At 57.8% G+C, this 16,782-nt stretch overlaps 1 protein-coding gene across 6 annotated transcripts in view; it reads right to left on the bottom strand.

Annotated features, from left to right (window-relative positions):
• Positions 1–16,077, bottom strand: part of NTN3 (netrin 3) — a 35,688-nt gene extending 19,611 nt beyond the window's left edge. Inside the window, exons 1-3 of one of the 6 annotated variants that reach the window (XM_039732579.1) lie at positions 12,563–12,655; positions 11,622–11,733; positions 1,906–2,901 (exon numbers count right to left, since the gene is read on the bottom strand). In XM_039732579.1, coding sequence (XP_039588513.1) covers positions 1,906–2,872 — 967 coding nt within the window. In that variant the 5' untranslated portion in view covers positions 2,873–2,901; positions 11,622–11,733; positions 12,563–12,655. Of the gene's footprint in view, positions 1–1,905; positions 3,011–11,621; positions 11,734–12,145; positions 12,227–12,387; positions 12,509–12,562; positions 12,662–16,043 lie in introns of those variants that run through there. The other 5 variants (XM_039732581.1, XM_039732580.1, XM_039732583.1 and 2 more) reach the window with 5 other exon arrangements.
• Positions 16,078–16,782: the final 705 nt, after the last annotated feature.

The following is a 16,782-nucleotide window of genomic DNA, read 5'->3' as shown; positions in this document are numbered from 1 at the left end:
ATGGATCCACTCTTACCCTCTCTCAGGGCGCTGCGATCCCCCACCCTGCCCCTGGGCTGTCACTGAGCTGCCAAGCCCCAGCATCCACCCACTCTCCTCCTCTTCCTCCCCACTCCCCAGCCACGTCTGACATCCACCACCACGAGCCAGCATCAGCGCTGTCTGACCACAGGACAGAGTCCGAAACCCGGCAGCCCCCGGGCTGAGCAAAGGGAACTTCCCGGGCAGCCTCTCCTTTTAATTGGTGCTAATTGCTGCGTCTGTTCGTGCTGGCTGGGGAGATGTCATTGTTGAAAGGCACAGAGGGGAAGGCTCGGGAAGCTAATCCAGCTTTCAGCCGCTAAGCCCTTCGAAGGCGGGTGATGGAGAAGCTCTTTCAGGTCCCTTCAGAGAGGGCACAAAGCCCGAGAGAGGGAAGGGAGAAAGAAGGGGAGCGAATCAACAGGAAAAAAAACTACTTTCACACGCAGCTCGAGGAAGGGTCTTTGTGTGCGGGGCTGTTGGGGGGGTTGAAGGGATGGCGCTGCGGCCCCGCCTCCTCTTCCCTCTCTCGTTTATCTTTTCAGCTTCATCTGCCAAAAGGGTGACGCAGCTGGGGGCTGGATGCTCAGAGCAAGGGACCGTCATCCCACCCGAGATGGACAGAAAACCTGCAGATGCTACTCAAAAATGAGCCTCCTCTGGTTTAACCCCTTTTGTGCTAGCAGAGCCACCTCCACTGCTATATCGTGCTGCTTTCCTGGAGGATGTGGCAGTGAGGCAGGTGCAGAGTGGGGGGCACAAGGGGGCAGCCAGTGACGTGAGGTCCTCCTTGTGTCCTGGGAGTTTCCATGGCCTCACACACCTGCTGAAGGCTTCCCCTGCCTGACCTGCAGCAGCCCTGGCAGGGTGTAAAGTCGACTTTTTTTTCTGAGCTCCAAAACTCATCTTTCTGAAACAAGTGGAAAAACACAAGGGCTGACACATTCCCACAGGGCATGAGGTGGCTTAAAGCATCAGCTCCAGCACTTGCTTTGAATCCACTGCCTTTTTAGCCATTCTTAGAAGAAATCTGCTGTAACATGTATATATTGAAGCAGACAGCTGGGTTCTCAACAAGACATCGATCACAAATACTAACAAGTCCTTCTGACCTCTGGCACATCCACTGAGCCTTTCAGAGGCTGATTAATGGTACAGCTCTCCCTTGTCTCCATCTTCCCGCCACCCCCTGAGACCTGGGCTCCTGTCCAGGAGGAGCAAAAGGCTGTTCCTCCCTCTCCCAGACGTTCACAGGGCTCTGGCATCCCCCAGCTCCATCCCAAAGCAGGACAAAAAGTAAAAGTCTCCACCGAATTCCCATAAAGATTCACGACCAGGAGAGACAACTATATCACTTTGATGTTTTGGAAATGTTTCATTTTGTGACAGTATTTTTAACTTAAGGAAACCTTTGCAAGGACAGACAAGCTAAAACCACCACACAGACTGAACATGAAGGATGAAATTTCAAACTGGGAACCTCAACCTCTGCCAGGATTTTCTGCCTGCTCCCTGTCCTGAAGTACATCTCACAGGGAACTGCTGCGATTGCCCCTCCAGCCCACGGACAGCTAGTTTGCTGCCCAAGAGAAAAAATCTCAGAGGGGCATCCCACACTGAGGTCTGCTGACTGGCTGGAAGACACCAGTGATTTTTGGGAGGGTTTTGGTGCTTTGGCTCATGGTGGAATCACTTACAGGACAGCTGCAGCAGAGACAAGGTAGATGGTTGAGCCTTTCCCAATCCTCCAGCACAGGGGATGCTCCCCAGCATCTCCAGACAACCACACTCCATTGCTTTGGCTCAGCACCCATCACTTCCTACCCTGATGACCTGTTTTAGCATTTCAGCCCCAGAGAACAAAAACATTTAAAAATGCCTTACCCAGACACTCGTTTGCCTCACGGGCACTAGCCCGCTGCCAGGGCCGGTCGTAGTGGAAGGGCTTGCAGCGGTCGCACTCAGGTCCCTCTGTGTTGTGCTTGCAGTCGCACACCAGCTTCTGCTCCTTGTCCTTAACGCAGCGTGCCGCATGCCCGTTGCACTTGCAGCGCCCGCCGACCTGCAGCTCCCCCACCGCGTAGTAGTAGGGGGTGGAGCCCGTGGCCCCCTCGTCCTCGCCAGCGTCCCGGCTGCTCAGGTCGCGGAAGAGATGCGGGCGGCTGAAGACCACGCGGATGTCGGTGGCCGTCACCCAGTCCTGGAGCACGGGGCTGCTGTCGAAGTCCTGGGCCGAGGGTCGCCCGTCCAGGGTGCTGAAGGCAATGAGTCCCCCGGTGAGCGGGTAGAGGTCAGTGAGGCCGTCGGTGCACAGGGCCTCCTGCTCGTTCTGCTTGGTGACCGTGGCTTTGCTGGGCTTGCCATAGATCTTACGGCACTGGGAGGAGTAGTACTGGTAGGGCACCCAGGTCTTGCCGTAGTCCATGGACTTGAGGATGGCGGTGGACTCGGGCCGGGGTGAGCAGAACTGGAGGCTGACGTAGACCACCTCAAACTTCTTGCCAAGGGAGAGGGTCAGGGTGACGTTCTGGGGTGAGTGGTGGAGGGTTTCCGAGCGCCAGCAGGTCATGTTGGAGGCGGTGTTGAGGTCAGTCAGGTAGGCGGGTGGGTGGGCTCGGCGGGGGTCCGAGGCATTGCAGTGCCGTGTTGGGGGCTTCCCACACGTGCTGGAAGCTTGAACCTCCTTCCCAAAGGCAGCGTTGACAAATTCAGGGATGCAGCGTCGAGGAGCACCGCTCTCATCATAGCAAGGGTCGGGGGGGGTCTGCTGGGCCACGAAGGGGTTCACTGTCTGGGACAGGCCCAGCATGGCAGTGGTAAGGAGCAGGCGCAGGAGCTGCAGGACCTCCATCCTTCTGGGGAGAGGGAAGTGGCTCCTCCCTGCAGGAAGAAGAACAAGAGTGAGTGGTATCAGCAGTGTTGTGGCCACAGCACCACCCATATTGGGAGGGCTGGTAAGGGATGGAAAACTCGCCCATGTCTGGTCCATCACCTGTACCCATCTTCCCACCCTGTATCCACTGATGCGGTATCCTGGAAGCAGGGCAGGGAGACAATTACTTTGTGTTGCCTCATCCACACCAATCCACAGCTCACTGCTCATCAGCAGGACTGAAATACCATGGAAATGGGAAAAGGGCCTGAGCTTTGGGTGCAAGGGGTTGAAATTGGGGTACAGCCCTTCCCTGGCCTCTTACAAACTTCCTGTGGTGACAGGAATGTTCCTGTCTGCCAGCAGCCCTGGCTGTCACACAGTTCAGAGATGCTGTTACTGCATGGCTGACAAGGGCTGGTGGTGGGGAAGAGTTAGGGGAGATCTTTCAGATGCAACTGAAGCTGCAAACCCCAAGTTATCCACCTGTAGCAGAAAATAGCTCCTGACAGAGCAGGAGAAACAGCAGCAAAAACACCTTGAAGGCACAGTGTGCAAGAAGAAGGGGCTCATTGGCTTTCTTTGCTGGCCATGGGCACAGTGGCTTCTCCAAGCCAGGAGCTGGATCCCCTCCATATTCCTCTGCCACACTACCCAGCAGCAATGGAAGTTATTCTGGCCTCACCCCCAAGAAATCCAGGTCTGGGTCTGGTATGTTTGTTGACTGGGGGAAAGGCCAGGACCAAATGCAGGACCTGGCTGGGCCCCTTTCTCAGCAGCTGCTGCACAGGGCTAGGGAGCTTAGTGGCTCCCAGGGGATGTAGCACATCTCCTGAGTTATTGGCTTGAAGAGTGGAAGAGCTGTGGAGGTCACATTCCCTGCTGGCTCTGAATGCATGAGGGACTTCTACACAATGCAGATTGGCCATGCCCCATTCTTGCCATAGCAGACCCCTGAGCCTCCTGGATGGGTGGGTGCCATCAGCCCTGCCATCCCATGGGTTGTGCTGAGCCAAAGCCAAGTTGTCCAGTCTTGACCAGCCCAATGCCATGACCAGGCAGGAGGAGGGGGTCCCCTGATCGTCCCCTCTCCCACTAGTAAATCTTTACAGGATGACTTGTGCTTTTCTCTGAGGAACAAAGCTCTGCATGACCTAGCCCAGTATCCCCAGCTCCAGCCTCCACCTAGGGCCCAGTGCCACTCCTGCCTGTCCAGCTGCCCACTCTGGCCAAAGGAGGCTCCAAGGAACAGCCCATTTAAATGATCCAGGACCTTTTTTTGGTTTGTTATCCCATTTCTTTTGCAAAGAAAAAGGAGCCATGGCTGTGGAACAAAACAGCCTCTCCATACTGCCAAACCACTAATGAGGGGAAGCTCCTCCCTGCCCAGCCACAGTCAGCCCAGCAGCCACAGCCTGTGCCTACCAAGGGAGCAATGGGGACAACGGTCTCAGCCCATCCTGGGATATCTCCCCCAAGGCAAAACCTGCCCCTGCCACTTCCGTGCTGTTTCCTCATTGCTTAATCCTCTGCTGATGGAAAAAGAGATGTTAAAAATTGGCAGCTCCGTTGGTGGTCCCTGCATCACCCCAGCAGCACAATTCCAGCTTTACCACAATGCTGCAGAGCCTTTTGGGGACATGTCAGCCCATGGCTTGGTGACTTGGCTGCCAGCAAGGCAAAGGATACTGGCCCTGGAGTGCCCAGAGCATTGAGAACCCACTACTTGAGGAGTGTGGCTGCAAGATTAGAGACTGCAGGCATGTAGCAGTCACCACAGCAGAGGAGGTGCCATGCCACGAGCACCAGGCAGTGGAGAATGCCCCCCCTGTAGACTGCAGGCAGCCTACAGGGCCCTGTTGGGACTCCTGGCCCCACTGCAGGCAGCTGCCTCCTGGGCAGGAGATGAAGCTATGGCTGCTGCCAGATCCCTGCATCTGCTTGTTGAACAAAGGCTGCAGCTGGTGAAACCCCCAACACAATCCTGGCAGGACGACCCCCAACCCTTGCCTGGTGCTGAGCAGCGCGCTGTGGGCACAAGCCCCTGCCAGCCCATTGGTAGAGCCCTGCTCCTGTATTCTCACCCTGTAAAGGGGCTGCAAGGTGCTGATGGACCCCCCTCAATGCCCGGCAAGACCCGGCCATGCACGTACTTGCAGAAACCAGCACAGCACCTTGGCCCTGCCAGCCTCTGCCCCTCCAACTACATGTCCCACAGAGGGCACACAGTCAGGTGCTGCAGCCATCCCACCACCCACAGGGCACCACTAGCAGGGACACAACCCTGTGGGAAAACCTCTGCACCAGGAGAGAGGAGAAACCCCCAGGGGTCCACAGCAACTGCACCCATCCACTCCAGGGAGAATCAGGTTATATGGAACAAGGCATCTACTAAACCCTGCCAGCAAAGAGTCTCCTCCACCTCCTCTCTGCAATGTGGCAGCAAGGTGACAGGAGTAGGGACATGCTCAAGCAAAGGCCTTTTAATTCCTCTCTGGTAGGACACAAAGGTGTGGGGAAACCCTCGCCCAGGGGAAAGCGACAGCAGCAGCATCTCTGGTAGCCAGGGGAGAGACCACGGGCGCAGTTGTTATGAGCACTGGAGCAGCAGTCTAGGACCCAGGACTTGGTTACTGCTGGTTTAGGCACGCATGGGGCCATAAGCATCTCTTGCTCATTCTCCCTGCCCCAGTGGGGAGCTTTGTCCCTCCTGCCAGTCTTACCAAGTCCCTGAGGTTCAGTGTCAAAGTTTTGGTGGCTCTGCTGCAGGGGAGCAGCCCCCGGGGAGCCAACAGTCGCTCAGCAGCACATCAGCACTGCGGAGGCAGGGCAGGAGTGGAAATCATTATCATCCGCAGGACCACACACAGGCACGCACACTCCGTGCTCAGCTCACCCCATTATCCCACTGAAAGAGAGCTGGGGCCAGTGGTCTCCGTGGGCCTCACCTCCGTATTGGAGAGGAGGGCAAGATGCAATCTGCTCCCTTTCATGCATATTCAGCATGACCCTGGGACTGCCGGCAAGCTGCCAGAGAGGCCTGGGAGTGGGTATTTCTCTCCCTGGTCCCCATCTGCCCCCCCCTTTCTACTTCCCATTTTTGCTGCCCCGGGCTCAGATCAAATGGAGACACTGCTGACTAAGCAGAAAGAATTGGGATGACCCCTGGGTGCCGAATCCAGCCCAGCACGTTCCTGGATCCGGCATGAAGAGGGACATGGGCAATGGAGCCCCTTTCCCAGGGACAGCATCCCAAAGGTGTCCCCAGCAAGGCTCTCTGGTGGCTGCCAGCTCCCTGCCACCAGCAGCAGCTGTGGCCCGGGGAAATGCGGCGGCGGGGCTCACCGTTCCCGAGGAAGCAGCCACCCTCCAGCTCCTCCGCAGAAACGGCTGCATTTTTGAGGTGGGCGATTTCCTCACTCCTCCACCCCGGGAATGCTAACAGCCGTGCAGCTTGGAAGGAAGTCATGCTGCCAGAGTGCTTCAGAAGTGCTTTAAAAAAAAATTAGCTTCCACATCCAACACCTCCACACCCCTTCTCTCTACAACCACACACTTCCAGAGCAACCAGCAGTGTTTCCCTGTCTTGTGGGAGACTTGTCAGGACGATGCTCCAGCCCACCATAGGCTTCTTTTCCATCATCTTTGCAGGAGGCAGTGCCACTGAGGGTGATGCCAAGTGCAGATGCATGCCTTGAGCTCCAGGTTTCCTGATACTGAGCTATGGGGTAGGTGCTTGGTCCCCAAAATAGAATGGATGAGGCAAGTGCAGCAGGTGAGGCAGGGGAAGGAGAGCAAACTTTCAACAATGGATGCTGGTCCCTACAGGAGGCTCAGGATCACCACCTGGCAGACTGGGGCCACAGCAACTTTGCTGAAGTAATTACAGGATTAGGTGGAACAACACAAGGCGGAAGGGAAGCAGGTTATTAACCAGATTTGATCCCAGGACCTTTGCAGCACAGGAGCAGCCTTCTCTAATTAGAGTGGAGGGGAAGGCATGAGTGGTGCTCTGCTGTCAGAAATATGTGGGCTTAGAGGGCAGGTGATGGCTAAAGCTGAGCAGCCAGCACTGCCCTGGAAGAGGATGGGAGAACCCCAAGGAATGACAGGGGAATGGAACTGCACTCCTGCCAGGGACCTGTGCTGCTCCCCCAGGCTGATGCCCCCGCACTGATGCTGCTGCCATGCTCAGCCCACTGCGCTTCTCCTCCAAGCCAGGACAGCATAGTGTGTGGGGGAATTGCATCACTTGAGGAAAAGACATGGCCTCATTTGGAACTGGCTGAGATGGAGATGACTGGTCCCCATGAGGTGCACAGAGATAAGGTCCTGGGTGCCAGCAGGGATAGAGCCACCCACCCCCATGGGGCACAAACATGCACTGCAAAAGCCATGGATCAGGAGGCAGAGATTCCTGGGCAAGGACCAAAACACCTGAGCACTTCAGGGAGTCCAACAACTGACTCTTGGGTAAGACTGATCCAGGAGGACTGCTGGTTCCTGAATTGTGTCATCCCCACTAAAGCCCACCAGCACCTCAGATGTCCTCTGTGAAGGAAACCACTGGGAGGATAGGACAGGACCCCAAGTAGAAGATAAATTATGTGCTCAAAGAAGCTGAAACCAGGAACAAATGACCAGAGCATGTCCCTTAACCAGGGTGTATCTGCTGCTACAACCTGCACATTCCCACCTTGTTACAGACCCTTTGTAATGAGGGCATCTGCACCCCCTTGCCACATGTGCTGTAGGAGCCACCCCATGCAGCTCTGCCCCAGCCCATGAACAATATCCATCCTGGGGCACTGCCAGGGTCCCGAATATCCAGGTCCCTCTTCCACCATGCCAGTGCCAGCTCAGGGAAGCTTAATTCCTCCAGCCAACAAACAGAATAAGGCCCAAACTTTGCTCCGGCTGTGGATAAATCATTCCATGTGTTACTGGGATATAAAAACACAACTGAGAAGTATTTAAAGTGAAAGGAAAAACTCCATGGAGCCAAGGTACTGGTCCGGCTCAGTTTTCCAGAGGGAGGGAGCGTGCGCTGAGAGAGGCTGGAGGGATGCAGTGTGGCTGGGAGTGCTAATCGCCTTCCCAGCTGCTAATGGAGCAAGTGGTGCCCACTTGGGACTCGGCTAATGGCACAAAGGAGATGCCTCACTTTCCTTTACAAGCTCCCTCATCTCTCCTGATATTTAAGTATCAGAAGCTTCTCAGTGCTTATGGCCCCACATCCGCAGGGCTGCCCACTCCATGCAGCCCCTCAGGCTCAGCCCCCTGCACGCACAGCTCAGGGGGGCAATTACACAGCAGCATCTTCCTGCAGCAGGCACTGCAGGTGATGGATATTGCAATGCACTCTTGGCAGGTCAGAGCCAGAATTACACCAGCCATACGATACCCCGGCGGTGCCAGGAGACACGTACAAATTACACTGCACACAGGAAAGGATGGGCCAGATTCTGACCTCAGTGCTTTGGCATCAGCCCGAAGTAACTCCATTCACATCGGGCCAAACCAAGACGTAAGCAACTCCATTCAAATTTACACTGGCATACCTGTGGTCAGGATCTGGCCTGGCTTGAATTAGTTGCAGCCTGATTTGTTACAAAAGGCAGCAACAGAGCCCAGATTTCCAAGGTTATCGAAAACAATCAAAAAATAAAAGAAAAAAGAAATCCACCATAAAGCAAACAGTTCTCAGGCTACTCAGCTATGTGCATGGAGCTGTCAAATGCAGGATGCTCAGATACATCTCTGCTCACCAGTTTCAGTAACTCAGAAACCATGCTGACCACAGGAAGGAGGGACCAACACTCAGCATGGGTGTCCTGCTGGGTCTCCCATGCCCACTCTGCTCACCGCTGGCCGCAGGTAGAGGAGACTTCAGCACAGTATCACCCATATGATGTGGGCCTGAATCCATTTTGCTGCAAAGCTCTTGCATCCCCTAGCTAGTGCAAGCTGGAGATCTCCTCCTAAAGTTCCCAATGCAACAGCAGCTCAAAGAGACATTTGGAGCCCTTGACCTTGCAGGACAAGCAAGCACTTCCTGGATGCATTTGGACAACTCAGGGTATTCTATGTTTTTTTTTTTCCTACCCCATTTATTAACCTCTACTACATTTTGACCAGTTAGTTTTTTTCTTTTATCCAACTCTAACCCCACTGCAGTCTCCCAAACCCCTTTGCACATTCCTACCACAGTGCTTGGCTCTACTGAGTGGTCTCAGCAGCATCCCTCAAGGTGCAGAGGGTTTTCCTCCCACTACTCCCAGTGGATGCAAGGGACTCAGAGTTCCAGTCCAGAAGTCCTCATTGCCTCCACTCCTTTCCACTCTATATGAGAATGAAGTGATCTGGTTTCCATAACATCCCTCACTGCATTTTCACAACATGCTGGGCACAGATGTTGAAAATAGTCTGGATGAATATTTAAAATGGTATTCAGAAATGACAACATTTGGCCAGCTTTGAAAGATCTCTCATATCGGGCAGAGGATGGCTCACAACAACGGGCTGGAAACACACTGCACTTTGACATCTCATTTTTTTTTACCCCCCTCTCTGGCTATTGGTACGATATTTCATGCCCCTGGTGTCCCACAGTCTGTTATTGCTTGAGTGCCAGCCAAGCCTGCAGCATTAGGAAGAAGCTGTCGTGTACATTTTTAAACATCATGGGGCAAAGTGGAATATGGAAAATCTGTCGCGTTTCCACACCGAGCGCAAGTGTCCTGCGCAGGCTCAGGGAGGGGCTCGAAGGGGCACAAAATAATTGCTTCCTTATGGGGCAGGGCCTGACTAACCAGGGTGGGGGAACAGGAGGCAGAGGTGCTGCCTCAACACCCTCGACATGCTGGGCTGCTTCCCTGCTGAAAACGTCTCAGCACATCCCCCGAGGAGTGCACTGATGTTCACCTCCTTCTTCAGGGCTGGGGAAAGCCCCTCTCAGAGTCACACCTCTGCCAACAGCCAGCCAAGCTGGGACCTCCATTCCGTCCAACCCAGACTGATGATACCATTGTTCTGGTGCTCAGAGAGTGGTGGAAATGCTCCTCAGCCTGGACACCTAGCAGCTTGCATTTCTGGTGAGCATCTTGCGCTTGCTCAGCTGCATCCTTAGGCCAGGCTTCTCTCTTCCACAGCCTACAGACACACATCAGCTCCCACCCAGCCTGGCATTACATCTGCCCTCTCTGCAGGGACCTACCTTCCTTCCACACACAAGTAGAAGAGGAAGGGGTGTTGGGACCCTTTCAGCCCACCCTGCTCTTGGACTGCTGGATCTCCCTCACAGCCCACTCCGAACAGGTGTCAGAGCAGCACAGCAGCTCCCTCTGTTTTGTAAATGGGATATTGCAGAAAAGGAGGAAAAAAGTTGCCCTCCATCCATCCAAACATCGTGGAGGCTGTTTCCAGCACACAGCCGAAATCACATTCCTCTCCACTGGTTACAGAGAGCTCTAGCCTCTCCTGGCTCTGAGAGACGGGCAACAGCAAACTTGGCTGGGGAAGAAGGATCTGTGGCATTTCCAGCCATGCAGGGTATGCACATCCATGTCTGCACTCACTATTGCCTCAGCCTGGCTACTGGTCCAACGCAAATGGCACGGATGGAGGTGGGGATCCTCAGCCTGGCTTACATCCCATATGTTCATGGGATGAACTCCCTGAGAGAGAAGTGCTGCCTAGATGAGCATCAAACCAGCAGGACCCAGTGCTGCCAGAGCAGCTCGTGCTCCTGCCCAGGGGGCCTTCCCCACCTGCCCTGCTTGGTGACATAGCAGACTGCCAAGCACCACGTCCCCATCACACCAGTTAGCCCTTATCCCAAGAAAGGTATTTCCACCCACCCACTCTCCAGTGGGCCAGGGAAGCTGCAGGATGGTGTTTTGAGGAAATGAGGTTTCAGCAGCTCCAAGAGAAGAAAGCAAAAGCAAACCCACCAAATGCAGCCCAGCTTCCCTTCCCGTGAAGCTGCTCGCTCATATGTTCACTGGCCAGAACTCTCACCCCAGATGTGGCTCAAGTGCCAGGTGCTCGGGGTGCCGAGGGTCTCGCCCAGTCTGGCTCCAGAACTGCAAAGGAGCAGAGCACATCCCACGGGAGCCGTTCCCAAAGGGAGCCGAACCACCCTGCAGGCGAGTCTCTCAGGGCAGCCGTGATGGGAAGGGACCAACGATGGACCCCAGCCTGGGATGGTGACAAGAGCGGTGCCGCCCGCCCAGATGGCTTTGTGCCGGCGGAGCCCTCACGGGAGGAGAAGGACCTGCGGCGGGAGCGGCGGGCAGGGGACCACGTGCATGCCTCGTGCCCGGTCAGCCGGGGCTGGCACCGCAGGCTCGGCCTGGCAGGGCTCCCGCCGCTGCCCGCACCGCAGCCGCACGGAGCGGGGCCGGGGCTCCGCCGGGCTGCGGCACTGCGGGGCTCCCGAGACCCCCGAGCCGCTCTGCGGGGCGGCGGCAGCGAGCCGTGCCGAGCCAAGCCGGGCCAGAGTGCTGAGCGGCGGCGGCCGGAGCTGCCCGGGGACGAGAGCCGGGCTCAGCGGCGGGCGGGCGGCCCCGCTGCGGGGAGGTCCCGTTCTCGGCGGTGAAAGGATGGAAAGGGAAATAAAGGGAGGGTGAGTGCGGGGGGAGAAGGAGGAATAAAAGGCAACGAGGGAGGGAGCGGTGGGGAAGAGAGCGGGAGCCCGGAGCGCCGGGAAGTTGGGAGCGCAGCTTACCGCGGCCGGGCAGGTAGCGGGGCCGGTCTGGGCGACAGGTCCGGGAGCGGCGGCGAGAGGAGCCGGGGCCGCGGCGGGGCGGACGGCGGGCAGGGGTAGCTCCTTCCCGGTGCTGGCCGCAGCACGAAGAAAGCAAAAAAAAGTGAAGAAAAGGGTGTGTGGGGGGGAAAGCAATGATAACAAATTTCCAGGGAATCGTGCGTGAGGGACGAAATAAAGCGAAATAGTGGAAAGCGGGAGCGCTGCTCCCGGCGGTGCGGGCGGGTCCCAGCGCCGTGCCCACAGCCGGCCGCGCTCCCGCCCGCTCCACCGTACCGCCCGCGGCTGCTTCGGCTGCGGGAGGGAGGGGGGAGGCGGCAGGGGAGGGCGAAAAAGGAGAGGAAAGGGAAAACAAAAAACACCCCTTAAAAAAAATAAAAACTAAAAGAAAAGCAAGAATTGGAGAAACTGAGCCCCGACCGCCGCCTGGACGTGGAGTAAAAAGACTCCAATAAATCCCGGGTTGAAAAGAAGGGAAAAGTCACCTCCCCGAGGAAATCAGAAGCAGATTTCGAGCCATTTAATCACATGCAGGGAGGTGTGTGCGTGTGCGCCGCCCGCCGCCGCTGCCAGCCCTGCCTCCGCCCTCCGCCCCGCCGGCAGCCCAGCGGGCAGGGCTGGAGCCGGGCGGGAAGCGGGGCCGCCCCACCGGCGGGCAGCTCTCCCCGCGGGGTCCCGGGCGCCCCGCCGGTCAGCGCCGCGGGGGTCCCGGTGGCCGCGGTCCCACCTGCTGCCTGGCCAGTCCCGCCGCACCCGGGAGTTCGCTCAGCCCGCAGCGGGGCCATCCCCGCGGAATGCGGGTGGCTGCCGGCCACAGCCCACCACGCCGAGGGCTCAGCGGTACCGCAGCCAAGGCAGCCGATTATTCTCCCTCTGCTTCCCAAAGCAAATGAGGCATTTACCAGGCGGAAGCAGCTCCTCTTATGGAGAAAGCTGGAGTCTCCGCTCCATCCCGTGGTGCAGGGGCTTTTCACGTGCTGCTGCACCAGAGTCGCCCTTGGTCTCTGATTTTTGGGTAGGGAGGGAGAGAAGCGAGGCACTTACGTACCCAGCACAGCTGCCTCCGGGCTGCCCCCGGGGGCTGCTCCGCTGTCCCCAGACCACCTGCGAGCGGGCCACGAGAAGGTGAAACTAATTTAATCAGTTTGTGCAAGGCGGTGGAGGAAAGCAGGAAACTCGGACCTGGATTCTGTCTCTCACTGGGGCCGTGTTCACAGCCCTGCGGCCCCCACATCTGCCAGTTTTGCCTGGGGAACATCCTCTTGTAATTGCCCTTGCAATGGATGTGAGGACTGAAGCACCGGAGGTGGGAAGAAGGGCAAGGTGCCAGCACAGTGCCCAATCCATTACGTTCAAAACCCCCACCCACCATCACCCTGCTCCCGGGGGACCCCCGGTTGCCCACGTCCTGTTGCCCTGGGGCAGCAGGTTGCAGGAGCAGCTCTCCCAGCCGGCTGGCAGATGCTCACTGAAGGAGTAGACCCCAGCTGGCCGCGAGCCCCAGGGGAATTGCTGTTTGCTGCTCTCTGCCTTGTTGCACTAAAGACATTTCCCCTCCTATTCCAGCAGCAGGGATGTGAATAAACAAGAGTGAAGTCACCAAGATGGAGGAGACCTTGGCCATGAGCAGGGAAACATCAAGGCTCTAAGTCCAGTGCTACGGGTGTCTTGTAGCCCCTCTCTCACATTTGGAGAGCTGGGCAGTCAAGCCAGAGACCACGAAAGCAGCTCCAATGCAGATCCCAGATGGAGCACTAGTGCAGGGCCAACATTTGCTTTGTGTGCGATCACACTGGACTGCGGGACTGAGCAAGGCCCAGCGTTGCCAGGACAGTGTGGCACCATGGACAGGCTGGGATGACGAAGGCAACAGGGCAAAATGGGGCATGGCTAGAAGATCATGAAGTGACACAAAGCAGGGATTGTCCAAGGGATAGACCTGAAGGCATTTTCCTCACCAGGAAACACACGGATAACCATGAACAGGAGCTGTGATACTGACCCAGCCTGGCCTGGCCGCTCCAAGGTGGTGCTGAGCTGGGGGCCTGCATCACCACAACCTCAGTGCTGCTGTTTGCACACCTATTGGACCCCCACCCTCCCGGGACAAACATGGTGTTGAAAGTGCTGGCCACCATACGGAAAAGTTTTGGGACTGCTCTCCACAGGCATTACATCAGTGAAAGCCCAGTTGAGATGGGCAGAAGCTGTTTCCTGAATCCCTGTTTCCCCTGTTCCCTCTTCATAGGATGGAGAGGCTGAGAGAAAGATGTAAATCTGTGTTTGGCAAATGGGAGTGCTACAGACATCAGCAGGGATGGAACACTCACTGAGGTAGGAATCAGACTGAGACTCTGTTGGTGTTCCTCAGCCTGCTGACATCCCCCAGTGTTCTCTGCCTTCCTGGGCAGATCTGGACTGGCAGGATGAGAGGGCAAACACGCTGTTCTGTTTGTCACCCTGCAGTCTGCAGGAAGCTCTGCCTATCGCAAGCTCCCATTCTGCATCCATTCCTGCTCCTTGTGTCTCATGAAAGCACAGCATCTGGTGCCAGCCAGCCCTCCCAGTCAACAAAGGATTGCTGAAAGGACACACACATCCACAAGCTGTTGGAGCAAAAGCACCAGCATCAAGTCAGCTGGGGTAGATACAGAATTGTCAGATGGGTTGGAGGGACCTTAAAAGATCATCCAGTCCAATTGCACAGCAGGGATATCTTTCACTAGACCAAATTGCTCATTCAAACCTATCCTTGAGCACTTTCAGGTATGGGGCAGACATAGCTTCTCTGGGCACCCTGTGCCAGGCCCTCATGACCCTCACAGGGAAGAATTTCTTCCCAATATCCCGTCCATCCCTGCCCTCTGCCAGTGGGAAGCCATTCCCTATGTCCTATCACTGCAGAGGCCCTCTCCAGCTCTGTTTGAGCCACTTTAGGAACTGGAAGCGGCTCTAAAGTCCCCCTGGAGCCATCTGGCCCCCTTTGATTGGGGGGGGGAGGCTGATGCCCTCTTTTACCCTCTGTGCCTCGCCCCCCCCATCCCTCCTTCCCCTGCAGCACACGTTCAAAGCCAGTCCAGCCCTGCAGAGCACTCCCCTGGCCATTGCCTTGTGTTCACAGAGCGGCTCGGACACAGCACCGGACAGTGGAGAGCGGGCAGCAGAGAGCGGGCAGCGGAGAGCGGGAGTGAGCAGCAGAGAGCGGAGAGTGGGCAACGGAGAGCAGGCAGCGGAGAGCGGAGGGTGGGCGGCGGAGAACGGAGAGCGAGGAGCGGAGAACGGAGAGCGGGGAGCGGAGAGCGGGGAGTGGGGAGCGCAGAGCGGAGAATGGAGAGCGGGCGGTGGAGAACGGAGAGCGGGGAGCGGAGAGCGGGCGGCGGAGAACGGAGAGCAGAGAGCGGGGAGTGGGGAGCGGAGAATGGAGAGCGGGCGGTGGAGAACGGAGAGCGGGGAGCGGGCGGTGGAGAGGGGGGAGCAGAGAGCGGAGAGCGGGTGGCGGAGAGCGGAGAGCAGAGAGCGGAGAGCGGGGAGTGGGGAGCGGGGAGTGGGGAGCGGGGAGCGGAGAGCAGAGAGCGGGTGGCGGAGAGCGGGGAGCGGAGAGCAGAGAGCGGAGGGCAGGGAGCGGAGAGCGGAGAGCGGGCGGTAGAGAGCGGAGGACGGAGAGCGGGCGGCGGAGAGCGGGGAGCAGAGAACGGAGAGCGGAGGGCGGGTGGCGGATAGTGGAGGGCGGGTGGCGGACAGCGGAGAGCGGAGAGCGGAGGGCGGGGAGAGCGGAGAGTGAGCAGCAGAGAGCGGAGAGTGGGCAACGGAGAGCAGGCAGCGGAGAGCGGAGGGTGGGCGGCGGAGAACGGAGAGCGAGGAGCGGAGAACGGAGAGCGGGGAGCGGAGAGCGGGCGGCGGAGAACGGAGAGCAGAGAGCGGGGAGTGGGGAGCGGAGAATGGAGAGCGGGCGGTGGAGAACGGAGAGCGGGGAGTGGGGAGCGGGGAGTGGGGAGCGGGGAGCGGAGAGCAGAGAGCGGGTGGCGGAGAGCGGGGAGCGGGCGGTGGAGAGGGGGGAGCAGAGAGCGGAGAGCGGATGGCGGAGAACGGGGAGCGGGGAGCGGAGAATGGAGAGCGGAGAGCAGAGAGCGGAGGGCAGGGAGCGGAGAACGGAGAGCGGGCGGTAGAGAGAGGAGGGCGGAGAGCGGAGGGCGGCTGGCGGACAGCGGAGGGCGGGGGGCGGACAGCGGAGGGCGGAGGAGGGCGGAGGGCGGGCTCTCGAGCCCCCTCACCCCGCGGTCGGTGCGCGGCGCTCTTGCGCCCCCTGCCGGCTCGGCCGCGCAGGCAGCGGGTGCCCCGGGGCGCGGTGACGCCGGGCCCGGACCCCGTGGCTGGCTCACTTACTGATGAGCCCAGCTGTAATCCACTCCACAGCCCCGCCGAGGAAGCAGAACGTGTCGCAGCCCCAGCCTCATCCCGGCGTGTTGGAACGGCTCCTTGAGGTGAAGGCTGATGTTTCCGGACAAGCAGGGAAAAGACCCTACATACTGCCTTGCCACGTCCTTCTTCAACCTCCTCACTGGAGAAGGAATAGGTTTACTGCCAGAAGTGAGGACTCTTTCTTTTGACTGGTCCCAGAGGCCCCTCTCCCAGTGCACTAAGAGAGGAGGATCCCGTTTCAGCCACTGGGTCATCCTCAGGATGACTCCATAATTCTGATATTTCTCTTCTTTCTGTGCTATTTACTCTTCCAAGGGCACCTTATCTGCCTCCCTTTTGGGACTATCAGTCTCCCGACAGACACATCTGCCTTCCCATCCTGTGCTCAGAATCTGTTCCTGTTCCCACACGTGGTTTCTTCTGGAGTGCAAATCACAGCAGCTGTTGCCAGGAACTGATATGTGACCTTGCAGGGAGGTACAGACACCCTCCTCCTGCGATTTGCACCCAGGGTTTGAGCACTATGGGGATATGGTGGCAGCCCAAATAGGCAATCCCTGGGGACCTGTAGCCCTGCTCTGGGCCACAACAGCTCTTCTCTGCCACCCAGAGCGCCAGTAGGGGCAGTTCACCCTGGAGGAGACAAGGTTTGTTGAAAGGTTTGCAGTGAGTGTGGCTTGGGGAAATGGAATCCAGTGTGACA

This window comes from Passer montanus, unplaced genomic scaffold (genome assembly GCF_014805655.1).
Source record: "Passer montanus isolate IOZ18808 unplaced genomic scaffold, ASM1480565v1 scaffold8, whole genome shotgun sequence".
NCBI classification, from domain to species: Eukaryota; Metazoa; Chordata; class Aves; order Passeriformes; family Passeridae; genus Passer; species Passer montanus.
This window is presented reverse-complemented; position numbering and strand designations above follow the sequence as displayed.